Source organism: Plectropomus leopardus, chromosome 13 (assembly GCF_026936395.1).
Source record: "Plectropomus leopardus strain MGB_pleo_1.0 chromosome 13, ASM2693639v1, whole genome shotgun sequence".
Lineage (NCBI taxonomy): Eukaryota > Metazoa > Chordata > Actinopteri > Perciformes > Serranidae > Plectropomus > Plectropomus leopardus.
In genome coordinates this window covers 13,100,602-13,121,003 of record NC_142188.1, presented here as the reverse complement: position 1 = coordinate 13,121,003, position 20,402 = coordinate 13,100,602, and the positions used below count along the sequence as shown (strand labels likewise).

The window sequence follows — 20,402 nt, the reverse complement described above, 5'->3', positions numbered from 1 at the left end:
CACTTGCATTAGCATAAACCACATCTGATCCATTCAAACTGATGAAAACTGATTCAGGTGACTCTGTGGGGAAATCTATCGGTTGGACTTCATTCACACACACAGCTTGTGCAACTCTATGAGATGCGAATAAATCACAATCAATTTAACAGGAATTAACAGCAGTTAGACTCGGAGTCTCATGCATATGGATATACTCTGAAGGGGAGGCAGTTTATTCAAATGAGACTTTATCTTCATAGAGCAGTGTCAGTTTTTCAGGGCAGACTCTTTCACTTGTCAGAAATGAACCATCTCACCTCTTTAAAGTTGCAACCGGTGGGAGCTCCAACGATGAACATCGTGGCAGCCCTCAACGTTTCATTTTCGTTTCGCTCTTTTTTTTTTCTTTTCTATTTATTCCCTTCAAGAAACAGATGTCATGACGAATGGCGAGGGAGTCAGCTCTTGACAACAGAATTAATTTCCTTCCTGTAAAGAGGAGGAAACGTGTCAATGGCAGAGCTTACAGAGAATACTCTGTCTTGTGTGATGCAGAGTGAACTGAAAGGATTTCACTTCATCATGATAGGTTCTTTTCACCAACCCATCCATGCTGATAAAAACTGTATCTGGCAATGCACTTTGCATTTTTGGACATTCTTTGTTGTTTGGTGGCATCAGGGTGATGTAACATTTGAAATTCACAGTGCTGTTGTATGGAGTTTAATAACATAAATATATTGTATTTGGTATCTAGAATAGCTTCATAGAATCAAGTGAAACTCAGAGGTATTGTAGACTACACATCAATTTGATATCAGTATCAATTCTTCTATAAACAATAGCCTAAATAGATCATTTTAAATTAGCCATGTTGTGTTTTTCGCACAACAAGGACACAGGCTTGTGCATAAGGGTGTTAAAAGACAAAAGCTCTCAGGGGCCCAGCTGCTCAGGTGCTCTTGTAGGCTAGCAATAATCATGTTCATCCTAAGCAACGATAAGCAAATTTTATTTTGAACCAAATTATTCACCCTTCCTTATTAAAAACAACCAAAAATTAAACCTGCTCCATAAAAAAACTACTCTTCTGAAAATGGCATTATTGTTTTTGTATGCAACTGCTGCAAAAAACACAATGCCAGTTCCATTCCCCTTGCACAATATTTCCACTATCAGCATATAACACCTGGATGGACACGTTAATTTTTTGTTGGAGCAATGTAATGATGGGCCGCCAGAAAGCAGTAATGGAACATTATTCCAAATTATTTTGCACAGAGTTTGAAAGAGAGGCCGAATAAGTAAAAGATATTGAAAGAACTACCCACTGCAACATTTTCACAGGCCTCCAATCTGCTTTCTACTGATTACTAACCCTGTTTTCCGGCCTGTCCATGACGTCAAACATGACACACCAGTAAAAAAAAAAAAAAAAAACACACACAGAAAAAGGCATACTTATCCTCTACAGAGCCACTTAACACAGCTTTGGTTCACTGACAATGGGAAAGGAGTATGTCCCCTATTTTTGGTGGGTTTTCTCGTGTTTAAATAACCAGTTACATGCACTAATTTTTGTGAGAAAAGGGGATAACCTACTGTTGGCATAAATGTGCCAGGACATGCACATAAATCGGAATGCAAGAACAGAAAGAAAAAGAAGAAGATTGGGCCAGAAAAGGCTTCATAGCTAAATAATAATGTGATGAACAATTTTTATCAGTCATCTCAGAGAGCCGCAGGAATTTGTTGCAGCTGCAGTTGTTTATTTGAACAAGTCATAGCAACATTTGCACATATTTATTTATTTAGTGGCATATTTTTTACCTTATCACAATGTTCTGTTGATGACAAAGCATCTGACCACTTTTTGTCATGGTTTTGTCTTTCATCAGTATGTGTTGTAATTTTGAATTGTGTCAGGATGAATGCCTCTTCTACCTATGGGTACAAATAACCAGTAACAAGTAACCTGAACCTGAACCTGAGCTGCTTCCCGGGCAGGCCAAAGAGCCGATTGATAGTGAAGAAGGAAGCATTACAGCTAATGGCACTAGTCAAGAGGTAGATAAAATCTAACCTGGTTAATGCAGAAGTCATTAAAGAGCATCAGACATGACCTTTTTTCTAAACCTAAACATGTGCATTTGTTACACAAGAAAACAAAGGTAAATACAAGGTTTTTTACTGACATACTTTTATTTTGACTGTCTATATCTAACAAGCAGAAACTGTACATTTCCTGCAAAAAATGGAAGTATATTTTAAAAAGACACACCATACATTTCACAGACATAAAACTTCAAGGTGTCCCAGAATGTCAACAACAATCGCACCCAGGATACGTCATACTTAGACATGAAAAGTCCACTAAAAAGTGTCAATATGCGTTGAGCTGGGAGTGAGAGTGTGTTGTAAAGTTGTGTATTTGTTCAGAAAGAGAGAGAAAGTGCGTGTGCTTGTATTGATTTGAGTAAAAAGGATTTAGGGAGGGTGCTGAGTGAGTGAGTGTGCCACAGTACCCTTTCATGGCACATGTTCAACTTCTACTGATAACGAATTCACTGAGTTAAAAGTAGATAAGGCAAAATAATTTATTGCAAATACCGTAATTCCTGGGTTAGACTGAACATTCCTCATAAGAGGAATTTTTTTAGCATCTTGTGATGGTAAATAGTAAACAGCAACACATGCCCACAGATTTTTTTGAGAAGGATAAATGAGATAAATATATGGTCTGTCCTTTATAAAGAAAGTGATGAATCCCATTGCCCTACATTCGTGTGGACCTGCAGTTCAGTTTTGTTCGGAGCTTTTGGTTTTATTATTAGGCCAAATGTGCCATTGTGAAACCTCCACACAGACTCCCACTCACACAGAATGAGTCATAACAACTAAGTTAGTTAGTTTAAAGGAACATTATGACCTCATTTTAAGTGGTAATCACCTGTGTGAACACGACAGCTTTTCCAGTAATAATTAGATGTGCCATAGATGTTACGTAAGCATAGAAATCCCTGATTACACAATATAGCTTTCAAACACATTTGTCAACAAGTTGCCCTTAAGACAAAAGTACATAAAGAGATGTTAGGAAAAAATACACTGAAAGCCGTTGAATGATTAAGTATGAGCTTCAAAGACACCTATTCTACAAATCGCACAAGACCCTGCAGTGTTTTACTTCAATACCTTCTCATTTTTCTTTCATAGAGGACAGGAGGATGAACATCCAAACAGAGAATAAATAAGTAATGTGGGGATTATTTCAAGGCTGGAGTGCTGCTATGTATTCAGAGAGTCTGGTCTGTTCATAAAAAAGAAACCACTGTGATGCAGCCAAATTAAATAAAATGGATCATTTACAACAAATGGTGTGCATGTTATGGTATGTTACTGATTTATGTGGAGCTTTACGAGGACACTGGAGCATTGTGCTTCAGAATCGTGTTTTTAACACTATAGATGATACAGCAACTTTAATATGGGGATCAAATCAATAACACATACATGCATTTTATACTAACTGCATGCATTTTACTCTTGATGATACTTGAATTCAATGAGGTGTGTGCTTTTCTGTAACTATTACATCATATTCAGTGGTGAAAGAAGTACTAAAGTAAAAGTAGTAATAGCACAGTATAGAACTACTCTGTTATGTGTAGAAGTCCTGCATTCAAAATATGCAGCTACTTAAAGGGACAGTTTATCCCAGAATCAAAAATACATGTTTTTCCTCTTACCTATAGTGCTATTTATCAATCTGGATTGTTTTGGTGTGAGTTGCTGAGTGTTGGAGATATCGGCCGTCAAGATGTCTGCCTTCTGTTGAATATAATGGAGCTAGATGGCACTGAGTGATAAATAGCACTAAGAGGAAAAATATGTACATGTTCATTACTTAACTGTTGCAATTGGTAATGGTGGAGCTGATCGGGGGTTGTTTTCATTCTTTTTATAATTTTAAGTACTTGAGTGTGTTCTTTTCTTTCTTTTTTTTATAATTTTGAATGTGTTTTTGGGTTTGTTCTTGTCTTTCTTTTTTGTAATTTTGAGGTTTTTGGGTGTGTTCCCTTCTTTCTTTTCATATTTCTGCATTGTGTACTTTTACTTTCAAAACGTTAAGTACATGTTTCAGATTATACTTACTTACTTTTAATTAAATTACAGTTTCAAAGCAGGACTTGAGTTTTTCCACAGTGTTGTATTAGTATTTTAAGTAAAAGCTCCGCATACTTCTTTACTGCACTACATACAGTGACTGATAAGAGACTTGGGACCCCTTTGGGAAGCTGGCAAAAGACGCGTGAATCTATAAATAAATAAATATCTGCTTTTTAAGTATATGGGCAACCATACATCATAACGACACGTCAAACGTAATCGATAAAAACACTTGGAGGTTGAAATGCAGATAAGATTGGCTCTAGTTCCTGTCGGTGAATCCTGCGCTGCTCCTCAGGCGCACCTCCCCTCTCTCCTCTTCAGGCTGTGGCGCGCGCGGGGGAGCTCAGTCAGATGGAGACTCCGGAAAGTCTACAGCGTCAAAAAGCCAGCCGGCGTTTGTAAACATGAACACGGTTCGTGTTGAGGATACGTTCACATTCGCTTCACTTATCGCCTCATACAGACGCCCGTCAGGTGGTTTTAGTCGCCTTGATTGGCGGTCATCACCATGGCTCGTGAGCGGCTGCACAAGAGGCGCGTGGATTAAACCGACTCAACTCTGGTGTTGTGAGTATCTTTGTTTCGCAAGATAATCGATTACAGAAAGATTGAGGACAAAGTTGATGTATTTTTGGTGTTATTGGTGATTATTTCTAAGCTGAGTGAAGCTTTTATTCAATGATTTAAAAGTGAATTCTCCTAAAACTTATCAGTTTTTATGATAAATCACCAATTAGACGTTGTGGTATCTATTAAGAGACAATTTGAGAGCAGAGTAGTGTAGCGGTGTGTAGACAGCCTGTAAATGCTGCAACACCCCATGCACTGTAAAATCTGACAAGTGAATTTTCCTCAAATAAATGTAGGAAACAGATTGCCTTTAAAATGTAAGTAAATATATATTTTTGTCGTTGTTTATGTTTACTTTATATATAAGTGTTAACTTTATTTATGATTTAGTTATATTGACTTGATTTTGTGAAGTTGTTGCTACTTTAAAATAACAAGTCTAATTAAATCAATCTTTCTAAGTTTAAACATAGTCAGTAAACCAAGTTTATTGTGCTATATAGTGGTATTCTGTTGGTTGAAAACTAGTCGGTCATATTTGTGGTTTTTCAAACATGTTAAGAAAACAGAACTCGCAGATCTCCTAACTTCATCATTGGCAAAATACTCTGTCATGATCAAACTGAGTCAGACTAACTCGGTTTACTGAAGCTGCTTACACTTAGAAAGAACAAAATAATTTGCAACAACATTGCAAAATTAAGTAAATACAGCTATATTTCAAGTAAACTTAACAGTTAGATGTAAAGTAAAGATAAATTATGATTCAGAGTTATATATTTTTTTATTTTTTCCAAGGCAACTGGTTTCCGAGATAACTTTGAGTGAAATCAGCTTGTAGGATTTCAAACTGTAACAGCGTAATCTTAACTGAAACATTAGAAAAGACAAAGATGTCTGTAGGGTAAGTGTCCAGAAATGAGTCCCCTAAAGCGATACCCTATGTATAAGACTTTGTAATGCCTGAAAGTAACATCCTCCTGGTTAAATTTTTCCCTCACTGAACAGCTGCAGAACATCTCAGTGTCATGTCTCTGGGGGGTAAAAGACTTCTTGGTCTACAAGAGACTGAACCACAAACAGGACTGTATGTGTTATGAGGCAGAGATAAACTGCTGTAAACATTTGTACACACACTCCCATCTTCTCTTATCTTGTAATTGTTATTCTGTTTATTGTAACGTATCAAACTGGAGTGTCTACATCTGACTGTGTGACAGATTCCCCCCGGATAAGTCCTTCCATTATGCCCTCAATGGTTTCTCTCATGCATCTCAGCAAACAAGCCATGAAGTGACTTGTGTATTCCAGCTCATTGCCAGGATTTGTTTCAGATCTGTTGATGTGTGAGATGTTTTGCAGCCTCATAGTTTCTGTTTGGCATTTAAGTTCATTTTCCTGCCCTTTGCTTTGCCAGTTCTGTTCTGTTAACCCTTTGAAACCTGGATCAACATCAGTTTTCTTGTGCAGCGTTCAGACGCCTTTCACAAGCGTTTAAACCTTTGAAACATGAGCACATTGGTTAGAATTCTGTCAAAAACATTGGAATAAAAGCAATTAGCAACTTGGCATGACATGTCTCAACAACTGTTAAAAAAAATGTGTGAAAGGTGTCAGAAAATTGATAAAATAGCCAGAATCATTTGAATATTATCACACAATTAGGGAAAAATATAAAGACAACTATATATATATAATTTTTTTTAATTACACATATATACACAAAATTATCACTTTTTCTATGTCATTTCCTGTTTTTTGTTCTTTTACCTTTCTTTTTTGTGCTAATTTCAGGAAATTTTCTTGTAGGCCTTTACATATTTTTTGCTACTTATTGGGTGATTTTTTACTCATTGCCTTTTTCGTTCCATGTTTTAGTGAGAAATCAAGCCAATTTACTTGGGTTTCAAATGGTTAAGGGGCTGCAGCGGCGGCAGTCCTGACAAAGTAGGCAGATGACCTTTAAACAAACGGACTTCTGTGGACTCTCAGTGCAGCTTCTAAATCACTAAAGTTGTATTTTACTGTTAATTGAAGGGAGAAAGAGTGAGAGCTGAGTGTGTGATGACAGTTTGTAACACCTCTCCGCCCTCCATAACTCTACAAGCCAAAACTCACTTCTGCTGCTGCGCCCAGCCCTGCACTCTGTCAGGTCTGCTGGGCAGGAAGGTTTTAGGTTGCCCCCCGAGTTTGTGGAACAAATGTCTGGCTGGAGCTGCTGGGATGTCATAGCCATGCTTCTTTTGGCAAGGGCTGATGCTGGAAGGCTTAGGTAATGCTGAAAGTATGAGAGGGGAGAGAGGCAGTGAGAGGGTTGAACCATATCAGATTGTTTAGACTGGACTCTGGGGGTCCACCACAAATGGAAGAAAAGGATTCTGTAACAGAGTACATGAGGAATGTGGGAGGTTTGTATGATACTAAATTGTTTTGGCAACAGCTCCTAGTTTCTATTTCAAGAGATGGTAGTTTTTTTACTTGAGATGACAACAATCTTCAGTAATGCAAGATCAGTCCTGCATTATTTCTGTTTAAGAAACGATGATTCATTGTAATCAAACTTGTATTCGAACCTGTCACTCCCTTGTTCTGCTTGAGCCATCCTCCTGTTGAGTAATTTCTTGATGGATGATGTTTTTCACCGGGACTTTTCTTTGTTTATTTGTCTTTTCCGGCCAATGATGTCTTGTTTGAACATGATATTTTTTTACTGCAATTGTGCTGTCTCCTTCACTGCAGTTGATTTAGAAACTAATTCTGCCATTTGTTGTGGTTGAATATGCATGTATCCCAACAAAAGAGACTTAATAATGTGCAGCAGAATTTCTCAGTTAGATGTATCCATTCTGATGCACTTAAAGATATACTAGGCAGGATTTTCCTAAAAAAAAACCCAACAGAGACTTATACAGAAGTAATCCCACTCAATCATCGTCAATGACTCACTCTCAGTGTGTGTGTGTGTGTGTGTGTGTGGAGTGTTTTTCTTTGCAGAGACTCTGCGCTTATGGGCGTGTACCCCCACAGCTCTCAGGGGAGGTCGGAGCCTTACTAATAGGTTGCAAACAGGTGCGAGAGCATAGGTAAAACGTAAAACAGTAAGTTAACAACCTCAGGGACTGAGGCCAACACTAAGTGCCAAAAACTGCAGTTCTTTCAACAGCCACTTGAGGCTGGCTCCAGAAGCGAGTAAATCCCTGTAAACACTCATGTTAAAATGCCCAACTTGACAACAGAAAAAAACAAGTTTACAGGCTGGTACAGAAAAGGGTTGCAGTCCTTACAGATAATTTCAACATTCATGACAACTGTACGGGGGTTGAATTTTTACCATATTCACTGGTTTATATTTTCTTAAGGCTTAAAGCTATGCGTAATCAAAGGCGGGCTGCTTTGAGTTACAGACTGTTTGCCGATAGTGTCCTTGACTTTACGGTCAGTTCCTATCCAAGCTCTTCTGGCCCAAATATGGTCACCTCTGGTTCCAAATCAAGATGGTGACAGCTGAAATGACGAACTCAGGGCTTCAAAATGGGAGTCCAGAAACCACCAGGTGAAGTCATGGTAGCTACGTCCATTATTTTTACAGTCTATGAGGGAAACGCTAAACAACAGTGAATCTGAGGCTGGTTACAAACAGTAACCGACAATTCTGCATATTAAACCTTCAATGATCATGGTCATACTTTTGCAGTACAAAATATGTTATTTCACACTGTAGTGTGAGTACTTATTGCCATTATGACTCATTTTGCTTTAGAAACCGAGTTTATTCTAAAATGATGAAAAAAAGAGATTAGAACTTTACTAGAACCTTAAAGGTAAATGTTAAAAAAGATTTGCCATCAAATATTTTAAAATAAATAGTAAATGCTCATGAAACACTACAAATCAAAAGTGCAAATCAAATATGTTTCCTCTTTATAATGTGGGATCAGGCATTGCTAAAAGTGAAACATAGGTACAGAGGTCATGAGTGATTCATTAGGTATAATTATGTTGATGACGCATTGTAATTACAGTCTTTGCAAAAAGGTTTAAAAAGAAAAAAAAATTACTCATTAGTTTTACCTCTCACACCTTTATGAGCACATTGGGTGTGTGAACAGATTTTGGCTCCCATGAGTTCATAAAGAATCCAACAAGTATGAGTTGCAACATGTCATGATGTGCGTGGTTTGTGTGTGCAAACAGGATTTACAGTAGTGGGTCGTCACACACAATCAAAAGCAGCAGTAGCTGAATGCCACTGACAGGTTCTGTCTTCGAGCGTTTCTCATCAGCGTAATCGGCAGCCAATTGCTCTCCTTGTTGCAACTTAAGAAGATACATGTGGCAGGTCTGAGAGAGCATTCAGTTTTGTTTACTTACCAAAACCTCAGCTGAACTTTTGACGCTTTCGGCTCGCTTAATCAATGGGAAAAGGAGTTACCCTGCTCAGATGTAACTTGCTGGTTTTGAGCAAAAATTAAATCTAAGCACACAGTGTTTTGTTACTGTTTAAGACTGGAAACTTGGTGTCATAAAAGGAAATCAATAAGCTAAATCAAGCCATACCAAACCATGACATGGTCTCTTTTTTAAACCTAACAAAGGACTTTTGTTACCTAAACCTAGCCATATATTTTCAGTGTAACTGTGGCTGTTTCACAACATTAACGGCACATATTAAACTGCAAACTTTAACTGACTTATACGAGGTATTCGGTTGTGAGCTTTCTATTTAATGTAGGTCCATGCTATATTGTTAATAAAATAAGTTAATGTTGTCTTCAGGCCAGGGACACCTGTCTCCTGGGTGAAAGTCCTTTGCTCACTTGGCCAGTCCACCACCCTTATTGTTTTTATACTCTAGCGCCTCACCTCTTCCTGTTCTTCTGCAAAAATACTGCAGCCACTAGAGAGTGCCACCTAACAATAAACATAAACATATTAAGTGACTTAAACAGTTGACCTGTGTGGCAAATAAGAAAACAGGTTGAAGGACTTGTTGGAAAATACAAATGAAGAAATAAACATGAGCGATCAGATGATCCAACACATTGTAGCACATCCAAGGTTAGCCTATACTATTGCAAATTTTGACCTATACTGTCTGTTGCGATTTTGGCTTAGTGGCTACGGTTGCAGATCTCATTACACTCACTGGCTAAAACAGATTTTTTCCCCCCATGCAGAAACATTACAAGACAAATGACTGGCAAACATGCTTTCATTTCTCTGAACACCACAAAGTTGAAAGTGAGTCCACAGTTAGCTCCATCTCCAATAGACATGAAAAAGCCTTGGATAGCCATGTAAGTTAATTGATTTAATGCCATAAATGTGGAAAATCAGCAGGAGCTCAACCAGCTCAGCCATAGGATGACTCTAAATGGGGAAGCCTGAAAAAGATTTTTCTGTGTATGTGCCCAGTGAGTAACTTTCATTAGAATGAATGGAGCACCATCCTTGAACACGTTATTGAGTTCTCTTAATACATCCCGGCAGTTTACAGCCAGACTTTGTGGTTATTTAACTTAAATTCTGTAGTTTTCCTTTACGATTAGGGGATATTACCAACATTCAACTAGTAAGAAACTGGAATTAGTCTTTAAGTGACCTCAGATCCACCTCTTACCTTCAGAGCTGCACGTTCCTTCTCCCCTCGCTCTCATTAAACAGTAGGACAACCCTTTCCAATGCTCTCTGCTTGTTATTAATGTCACATCTGTTTTAAAGAGCTGCTAAAGCAAACAACCTGTTACTATTAGAAAAACATAGGCATGCAAATATATACACTTACATACATTCACAAATACATAGTTTAGCTTTAGAGGACCACATCTGCACTCCAGATGTCAATGCGGACTGTGGTGACCTGACTGATCATGACAGGCACCACTGTTCAACAAGAGGTTTAACATTTCTAGTGCTTTTCTTAGCACGCATCTGTTTTGTTTAGACTGTACTTTTGCTTCAGCAGCCTGCTTATTTAACAGATTAAGGACTCAGATTCCTGTGAAGGCAAACATCATTCTGCAGCGATGGAAAATCAACCCGTTCATCTTTTCTTTTCACTGGAAGTAAAAAGGAAAGGGAGGACTAGTTCAGCATCAGGAGACGGATGAGGTTCACTTCCTGAGATATTTGTGCTCTTAGCGAGCTGTTAGATTTCCTGCCAAGATTTTATCCATAATCTGATTGCGAAAATGGCCAGAGAAATAGTACCTCCCAGCAGGGTGTAATTGTTATTTTCTGCTCTGATTTCTTTTTCATACACATTGAGAAAGTTCTATTATAACTGCAGTTTTGATATCCCATCCGTCTTTGTTTGCCTTCCCCATCAACGTGGAGGCTGTCTTATTTCCTTTTGTGGCATTAGTTTCTCTTGTGCCTCCCATTTCCCAGTGCTGGGATGCAGCCAAGTCCGAGTCACAGAGCGTACTATACAAGGTCAGGGTGTGTTTACACAGTTATAAACATGAAGACATGATTAAAACATGTTTCAGGAAAGGCGAGAATTTGTGTGTTTAACATGTGCTGGCTTTTGGGACTGTTTGTCTTCTCTTCCTAGCTGATTTTGTGGTCACAATGGATCCTCTTAAGGCATTTGTCACATTTGTAAGAGCTCTAATTCGTGCTAAGATTTTGTGTCGATGCTAAACTGAGCTGTGCATCTGCATACAGCATGCAGCATTTTGTGTCTGGAAGAGCTCTGCAGGGATGCTGATTTTCATTTGCTGTTCAGCTGGTATCTTTGCAGCACAGACTGGGTTGAGGCTGATTGGCATCATTTTGTCACAAAGGGTAGATAGAGGGGTGATAAATGAGAGGGTGCAAGACACTCCCATGTAATGGCATAACCTGCACCCTATCTAACACCCCAAACAGAGTGTCAATGATGACACTCTGTTTGGGGTCTTAGATTGGCAGATCATCAGAAATCTGAAATGTCACAGTAAATGCAGTCACATTTTAATACACTGTCACCTTATCTTCTGTCTGAAGGAAGTGGGATGAGAAGAAGCACAGAGTGGGAACAAGACTTTGGCCTGCAGTTTGTTAATATTTATCAGCAGTGCAAAAGGTTGAATTCCAAATTTGACACACAGCTGTTGGATCTGTGCAGCTGCAGCTAATTAAAAATAATGAGCTTCATGGTTTGTCCATGTAACAGCCATAAGCCACTGGTATGATGCATCTCTTTCACAACTGAACATATTGCTCCTGCAAATCAGTAAAGAATGTCTTTCATTACAGCCTGTGTGGGAGGTTAGTGACGATTTAACTCAAAAAGCATATATTCTTTTACCAGTTTGTGAAAGTGGCCTCATCTACAAATGATATTTATGTGTGCTAAAGACGCTATAATTAAAGCCACTATGTGTCAAATATGAAAACATCCATCTTAGATGCCTTTCATGGTCGTATCAGGAAAGACACTCACTGCATTTACATGCACAGTTAAGCTGAGCAATGCTTATAACTTGATTAAGCTATTTGATTGGACTGCTGTCCTGTTCCAGTATACAAGCACCAGGGGAGAGTTGATTTATTAGTGGAAGTACGTCTCCGCCACAGTAGGTGGCGATATGCCCCTTTTCAGCTAGTTGTTATTGGACCTTCTTTGGTTGACCTATTACATCACATACCAGACAACTTAGCAAGTGGAAAACAGGTTGCATGTCGAGCAGTGAAAACATGGTTTACTTTTTGGTGCTGTACATTTGTGGTGTGGCTTTTCTTTTACAGATTTATGCTGTTTCACTTCCAGGTCAAAGCCTGGTGCAGGGACTATAGAGTATGTGCAGAACATTTAGGCCAGTTCAGGTCCTATTGAGGTGTACACAAGAAGGTCTAAATTGACCCCCAACTGAAATGATAGTCCAACATTAAGAAATTTGACCTAGGTCGAGTTCAGTCAGACTAATATGTTTACATGTATTTTAAAATTCCAGTTTTAGTTGGACTAACACAATAATTTGACATTTCCTAAATTCATGTAAACCTACTGACTGTTGCAGAATGCAAAAAAAGGAGAAAAAAAACAGCCGTCTTTAAAGACTCAATTTGTTTCCACAAGAATCATCATGTTTGCTGCATATTACTACTACAAACGCTCCCACTGGTGGGTGAGGTAATGTAAGCTTATCCATTTTGACATAGAAAACAATATGGAGGCCAGCTGGTAAAAAATAATCTTGTTTTACAGTGAAATGTGTATATGTTTCAGAAAACATTTTAGTGGTGAAATAGGCAATGCAGTCACAGTATTTTTACAGTTTGATCTTAGTTTGGTCTTAGTCTGAGAAACAGAGAGAGAAAGAGGCAGAGAGAGGGGTGGCTCTCTCTGCCTCTTTCTCTCTCCTGCAGGACAACCTGCAGTTCAGGCATTTTCCCCAAAGACAGCGAAAATCCAACAAGCTGGGAGATGAGCAGGGAAATTGGGGCGCTAGTAAGATGTAGAGAGGTTTACCACAGGCCATTCACACACTTACTATCCACGTTGTTATGATACAAAGCTGGTTGAAAATCTGCATAAGATTCCTTTAACTTGACTGGGTTTCAAAACACTGAGTGCACATAGGATGAAATGTCCAATTTGATTTTATTGGTTGTTTTGGAAATAAATGCAGTCATTGTTAGACAATATATGCGAACAGAAGAGGAATGGTGTTTGTAAGTGTATCAATTATCTAGATAGGACTCCTGGGTTTATATTTATATAAGTAAAGTATCAGCTCTTGCATTTTAGTCCTCATGGGTAATTGAAAATAATAATAAAATTGTGGGTTATAAAAATCAAATGGTTTTACCCACTCAGTCAGAATACAGTTAAAAAAATCATAGCAGTCTGCACAATATTTCATGAGCTAGCTTGTGCAAAGATGATATTTTGACCCATGCTTGGGAAAGAAGGATACTCATTGTTCAAAATGGAAAAAGTTCATCTCATGGGAGTACACAGTAGTTGTGCTCTTAAATTCCATGGCAAACTGCCCATTTAATAAAAGGGACATTTTGGCAGGAAGGTCAGGGGTTTACCAGAAAAATCAGGATAAATTTTCTGGGAACCATTAACATCTAAACCATAGATACATCAAGACATTAGTTGTTGTTGTGTTATGATCTGACCTGTCTGACTAAAATCACCATCATTAGGTCCACCACTTTGCTCCAATTTAAAATATCTCAATAACTACATGATGGATTGCCATGAAATTGTGTGCAGACGCTTGTGGCGTCCAGAAGATAATTTTTGATAACCATGGCAATCGCCTGACCTTTTTCTCTAGTGCCACAATAAGATTGACATTTGTTTTCCGGTGAAATCTCAAAAGCTTTTCTTATGACTCTCCATGAAAAAAATACCCCACTCATAAACTCTGAAGGTTTTATGTGTCTTAAGAGAATGGTTGCTAAAAAGTGACTAAAGCAGACTACAGAACATCATAACACTAAGTTCTGCCAGACACAGCTTTACAGCCTGGTTATAGCCTAACATGAGCTTTTTACTCCTGCAGACGGCATTTACGCTTCCAAAATCATAAAAATGGCGTTCATTTGTGAAGATTATCTGTTCTTGCTGATATGCCATTATCATAAACTTTTGTTTGTCACAGAGCTTATTTTTCTGCCATAGTACAAAACCCAATTGGAAAAATTCCACAGGCTTTTTGATGAGGGAACCAGGGTGATGCTAATTCTGCATCAGCCTACTTAAAACACCATCCCTGAGGAAGTCTATTGCATGGATCACTATGAAACATGGTACATACATTTATGTCCCACTCAGGATGAATGCAATAACTTTGGTGATCTTCTAGCTTTTTATTTTATGTAGGGCTGACTATCGGTATTTTCACAAAATATTTGCACAATGAAATTCAGTAATATGAATATAATGACTATGTGAGTAAAGGTAAATAATAGAACGAGTGATGCAAGATATCTGATTTTTTGCAGAAATCCGATATACATATATATAATTACTTATTTGGCCAATAACCAATAGCAATATAGATGTATCCACTTTCTTCCCCACCAAATTTCAGTGATCATTAAGTCTCTCTCTTTTTTTTTTTTTTAAGATTATTTTTTGGGCATTTTTGCCTTTATTGGATAGGACAGAATGACAGAACATGCAGCAAAGGGCCGCAAACTGGAATCGAATTCACGGCCGCTGCGGCAAGGACTTTGCCGTCATACATAGGGCGCCACTCTATCCACTAAGCCACCAGACGCCCCATCATTAAGTTTCTTTAGTAGTGAAATTAACATCATATTATGCATACTTTCAGTAATACAGTGATTCTCAGTGTATGTAATATTCATTCATTGTGCAAAATAAGAAAAATACTTCAACTTAATGTCGATGTTTTGTAAATGTTCATTTTTCAAGAAAAAACAAATTTATTTTGTGATATCGGCAGAAATCAGCATGTTAGCCGATTCCAGTATACCATTTTACAGCCAGTATCTGCTAATACTGATGATGTGCCGATATTGGCGTGCATCCCTAAATAGAACATGCTGGTAAACACAGAAAATTACGTCACTTTACTATAATGCAGCCTTTAAAATGGGTAAAAGACAATACTTGCAATACTACGACAGTCTATGACTATGTCTAGTCTCATATCACGATATTGATATTGATAAATTGCCTAAATCTTGTCATCACTGAATCAAGTTCAAGCTTTAGTCAAGATACCAGATAATCTAACATATTTTCAGGGTAAATAACATATAACACATTGCACCAACAACATGAGAAGTATCTCATCCTGCCTTAGATATCTTATGAGTCTTGACATTTGTGCACTTGGGACAACAAAGGCATTTAATACAGTGATGAATGCAGGCTTTTATTTTGAGTCAGCAGGATTTTTATGATGGAGTTTCACCCCAGTCAATCCCACCTGCTGTTTTCTTCCCGCCACAGATCGATTTTTAGACCAAAGAGGTCTAAAGGCTGTCTTTCCTGCTTTTTCTCTCACAGTTTTTTTTCTCATCTCTGATGCTTCCCTTCTCCACGTCGTGCTTTACCCTTGACTCTCACTGTCCTCTTTATACTCTGTCACATTTCCAAATCTCTCTCTTCTCTCTCACTTTGAATATTTTTCACTAACGAGACATTAATCTTTCATGGGAACACTGGGTTGATAATTACAGGGAACAGAGAGGATAACAATTACCTGGATTTGTAGAAATAAAGATATGCAGAGGCAAGACAAAATGAGACTAGAGAACAGTGGCATTCACCTCTAGTAAGGGCCTCAAACATCATCAAAAGCATCAAAACAACATCAAAATATAGAAAAAAACATAAATGATAAGGTGGTAATCAGGATTAGTATCAGAAGCATCATTCACTAATAACTTAAACTATTAACTACTGTAGATGTCAGAGTTGTATTTAGCAAGTGGTGTAATCGGCATTTTAAGAGCCCACCTCTCTCTTCTGATATTTCATTAAATGAGGCCCGTAACACCTCTAGAGAGGGATTAAAAATAAGTTCTTTGCCCAGTCCCACGCAAGCTTGCAGATATTGCTGTGCATTCTTAATAAGTCTGCAATGGCTCAGAGCTGTCCCATTATGAAATCTGCAAGTGTGTGAGGGCTTTCTTTTGGACTTTGAAAGCCCTTTGTGCAAACATTCAGCAAGTCCACACTCATGCAGACTTTGTTTGAGTAACCCACAACTTACAGAAGTGTTGCAACATTAAAACAGGGATGAGGTGGCTGGAAGCAAGTCTCAACCAAGCACTGTGTGTTCAGTATTGCATGATGGCCTGATTTTTGCTTGGAAGCATGCACACTCTGCTGCCAACATGCACCAGGCTAAACCAGAACTGTTCTTTGAGTCCATAAGCTCCAGAGTGGGTGGGATGTTAGGTCAATCAAACAGGATTTTCGCCCAGTAGACAGCTGTTCGTGTCCTGTGCAAAACCAAAAGTCAGCATTGAGATTTTTCTATACTTTACCTACTTCACAGAACAACGTGTTTTTCCAAAGATGAAAGGACACAGTCTGCACACTAGTTCATAATCCCATGAATGTTTTTTAATTACCGGGTGGTGAGGTGACGTTTTAAGTATTAAGGTGTTGACCAGATGGTTGAAGCGTCACCTGGGTGGTAATTTAGAAAATAATAAACCGGTGTGTGGACTCTTTATCTTTCTGTCTTCTACCTGTTCTTCTGCACAGCTCCTAGTATTTGTCGTCTGGCTGTGCATGCTTTTGTTAGCCCTTTTTCCCCTAAACCTCATCAAACTGCAACTGTTTTACCAACTTGGTCTCACTTCCAACTCGTCAATGACAGACACATGGTCAGTGATCCTCAGTGTTAGATACCGATGCACCAAGGCACCCTTTAGTGGCAGTATGAGACGCACAGGATGGCAGCATTTTTTGATGCACTGAGCCACTGCTGTAGTAAAAATAGCAATAAAGTCCACATAGGGCAGGTGGGCGAGGAGGTGGATGGGTCGAAGAAACTCCAGACTTTTACCTGTAAGACCGCTGTTAATGTCCCATGTCTCATAATAATGTGTAGCATACTGTGCTAGTGACATATGTCAAGTGACGGTACCTTACATTAGTAACAGACATACTTATTTTAAGCCAAACCATGATGGTTTGCATTAACTGAACCACAAACTTTTGTTGCCCAAACCTTAGGTTGTAAACAACAAAAAAGACACAATGCATATAATAAGCCTAAAATGACATGTCACCCCTGAGGATTCAAAACTGGCACTGCAGGGGTACATGTAGCGGCATAGTTTGGCTTGTAGGGCCACTGACTAAGTGTCATAATTGTAGAGTTGGAAATGACAAAGTGTTTCATGTTAGTTATGTGTTTAAAACTTCAAACATTTATAATTGACTTTTTATTTGCATTGTTTTCATGCAATCAATCACTAAATCAATATGTTTTTCTGTGGGGAATTTTTCCTCATGAACTGAAGGTAGCACAGCATGAGTAATTGTTTCACAAAAGTTGATTTTGTGGGTGAAGTATTCCTTTAATGGTGTAAGTGTGAACATGCTGAGTCGTATAATGCTGGCTGCTCTGTAACAGGCCCCTGTTGTGTAGTAAGAAAAAACAAAATTAGATAAGTCTGTGTTGTTCACTAGAACTGGTGCAGCATTTCATTCCCTGGTCCAGTGGGATTGTTAAATCTTACAAAAAAAGAAAAAGAAATATTTTACAGGCTGTGGAAATGTCAGAGAAGTGTTTTAACAACATTTTACACTTTGATGCCTGGACTTCATTTGCACTGGATTCTAAAAACAATGCCTACTTTCTTATTATTTATGTGGTGAGAAAAGAAAACAAAATGCATACACTTGCCACACTGCGTGTCCACCTGTATCAATACCTCACTTGGTTCTCTCTGTGAAAAACCTTGATCTTGAAAATAATACTTCCAGGTTAACAAAATAGAGCTCTCAGTGGGCTTTTAGCTCACAGAGAATAATGGTGTGTTTTTAGTTTTGAATTACAGAGTAACTGTTATTCTGACCTTGAAAGTCTCTTAGTTGAGCTTGTCTTTGCATGTGCTATACAGCCTTCATCCTAAAGCGAGGGATCGCCATGCAGCAGACCACACACACTCTGCAGCTGACCTCAAAACATTTTTAGAGGTGACTTTCTCTATAGAAAGAGCATGTTATAAATTCGCATACTGAAGCCTTGGAGGGGCGATGAAACTCCCTTAAATACCCTAATATTAAACATATTCATACAACTTTTCTTGGAATAATTGGAGAAGACTGAAATACTTCAAAGGAAACTACACTGCTGCACTTATGGTGAAAAGGAAACTGAAAAAAGACGTGTTTTAACAAGTGTTTCTAATTTACAGGAGGCCCTGCTGAAGAGGAAGAAATGACGACAAGTGATGACCTGCAGATTAAAAACAATGATGAATGGACACATCAGAACACACAACCTCCTGTAGGTGAACTTTTTTGAGAGAATTATTTCTCTTTCTACATGCCTACTCCATTTACATGTCAGCATGTCACTATCAGACTGCAAGTATGGGAGAGACACCCAAACGAAGCACACTTACAGTCTCCACAGCTTGCCCATTGCTGAAAATTATGGGAAAAGACCTATCAGGACATTGTTTGACTTCAGGCATACAGACACGACTGAAAATCTGGATGTGAAGTGGGTTTCGCTGTTGTCACTGACTAACCTGCGGAGCATCTCAAAAGTCAAAGTGGTTAGCTTCCTGATGGGCTTGACGTTGACGTTCCTCGTCATGGCTTCCTACATCCTAACGTGGGAAAGGAAAGGACTTTTGCTCACCCCCACGCTCTATCACCTCAGACCTATGGTCATCCCCACCAGCACGGCAACAGCTGAAGTCTCCACTGAAAAGACTTTAATAGACATGAAACTTCTGGTGAAGATCATCAGCTCCAAAATGAAATACACACCCAGGAAGGTGCCTAATGAAAAGGATGTCGTTGGAACGGACTCTCATGTAAGTCTCTGGAAAAATTACTCTGACTCATTTTTGCTGTAGATGAGTGGGCCAACTAAAATAAAATATGTTTTTGTTATAATCCATGCTGCAATTATGCAATGTTTTCACTCTGGTATTTGCTGGCAAATGATCAATTCACACTGAAAAATTATAATAAATGACCTTAATGATTGCTTTGTTTTGCTGTTGACATAAGTGAACAGTAGGAGGCTGGCAAACCTCTAAAAATCAACGCTGCAGTAAACACGTTTGGTGGAGCTTGTTATGCGTAGTGTTTGTCAAGACTGACAAATGTGTTGATTTAACTTCGAGCCAAAGTTGGTAGGGCTGTTAAGTTAATATCAGGTTACATGTCTCGCTAAGTGTTGCTAAGGACCTTCTGACTGCTGTTACTATGTGCTAATGTGCTGTATTTCTCATGTGTTTGGTTGTGTGATCTCATCATGCTTTGCTGTGTTACACTATGTCATTTTGCTCTGTTTATGGCTGAGGCATCAGCAGCTCTGACAGTTACACTGTAAAGCAAAATTACAGAGATAGAAACGCAAGTGAGTCAGTAAGCTGAATAACACTCAGTGTTGTGTCAATGTTAGACCAATGTTGACGACGAGAGCGAACTTTGATGTTTCTTTTCTCTTTTTTTTTCTTTTAAATGCATGTTTGTCCCTTTGTATGATTCTGTATCCACTCTCTAATTTCTGAGGTTTTGGGTGGTCCATGAACACAGCAGAGCTGTCCATGAGTTCATTTTTACCTCAGCAGCTTTATTTGACTCGTGGGCTGGAGAATTGATTTGTCGATCCTTTCAGAGCTAACCAGATCAGATCAATGGATGAGAGGAGCAGCTGCACAGGCAGTGAATGCAAACTTTCAGACCCAGCAGAATGAACAGTTAAGTTTCATTTTCAATGCACCTGGTGTCCTGCTGCTCTATCTGTGCACAAAGTACGCTCTGAGTGTGCTGCTCCATCTATGCACACAGTACACTCCTAGTGTGGTGCAATAAATAACCGCGCAGTACGTATATTTCAACAATGCCTCCAATGAATCGTCCAGCTCCTAAAAGAGATAATCTATTTGTGGCGGAAGATGCTTTAATCATGGCAGGCCGCCACAAATAAATGAATGTGTGGGAAACCCTGCACATCTGGCTCCAGAAACCAACTTGGCAATGGCTGAAATGCTTA

The 20,402-nt window shown here is 38.7% G+C and overlaps 1 protein-coding gene across 2 annotated transcripts in view; it reads left to right on the top strand.

The window, feature by feature from the left end:
- Positions 1–20,402, top strand: part of LOC121954714 (carbohydrate sulfotransferase 15-like) — a 59,614-nt gene that overhangs the window by 31,011 nt on the left and 8,201 nt on the right. The window contains exons 1-2 of one of the 2 annotated variants that reach the window (XM_042502396.2): positions 4,454–4,722; positions 18,583–19,212. In XM_042502396.2, the coding sequence (XP_042358330.1) occupies positions 18,739–19,212 (474 nt within the window). In that variant the 5' untranslated portion in view covers positions 4,454–4,722; positions 18,583–18,738. Of the gene's footprint in view, positions 1–4,453; positions 4,723–18,582; positions 19,213–20,402 lie in introns of those variants that run through there. The other variant, XM_088086479.1, reaches the window with a different exon arrangement.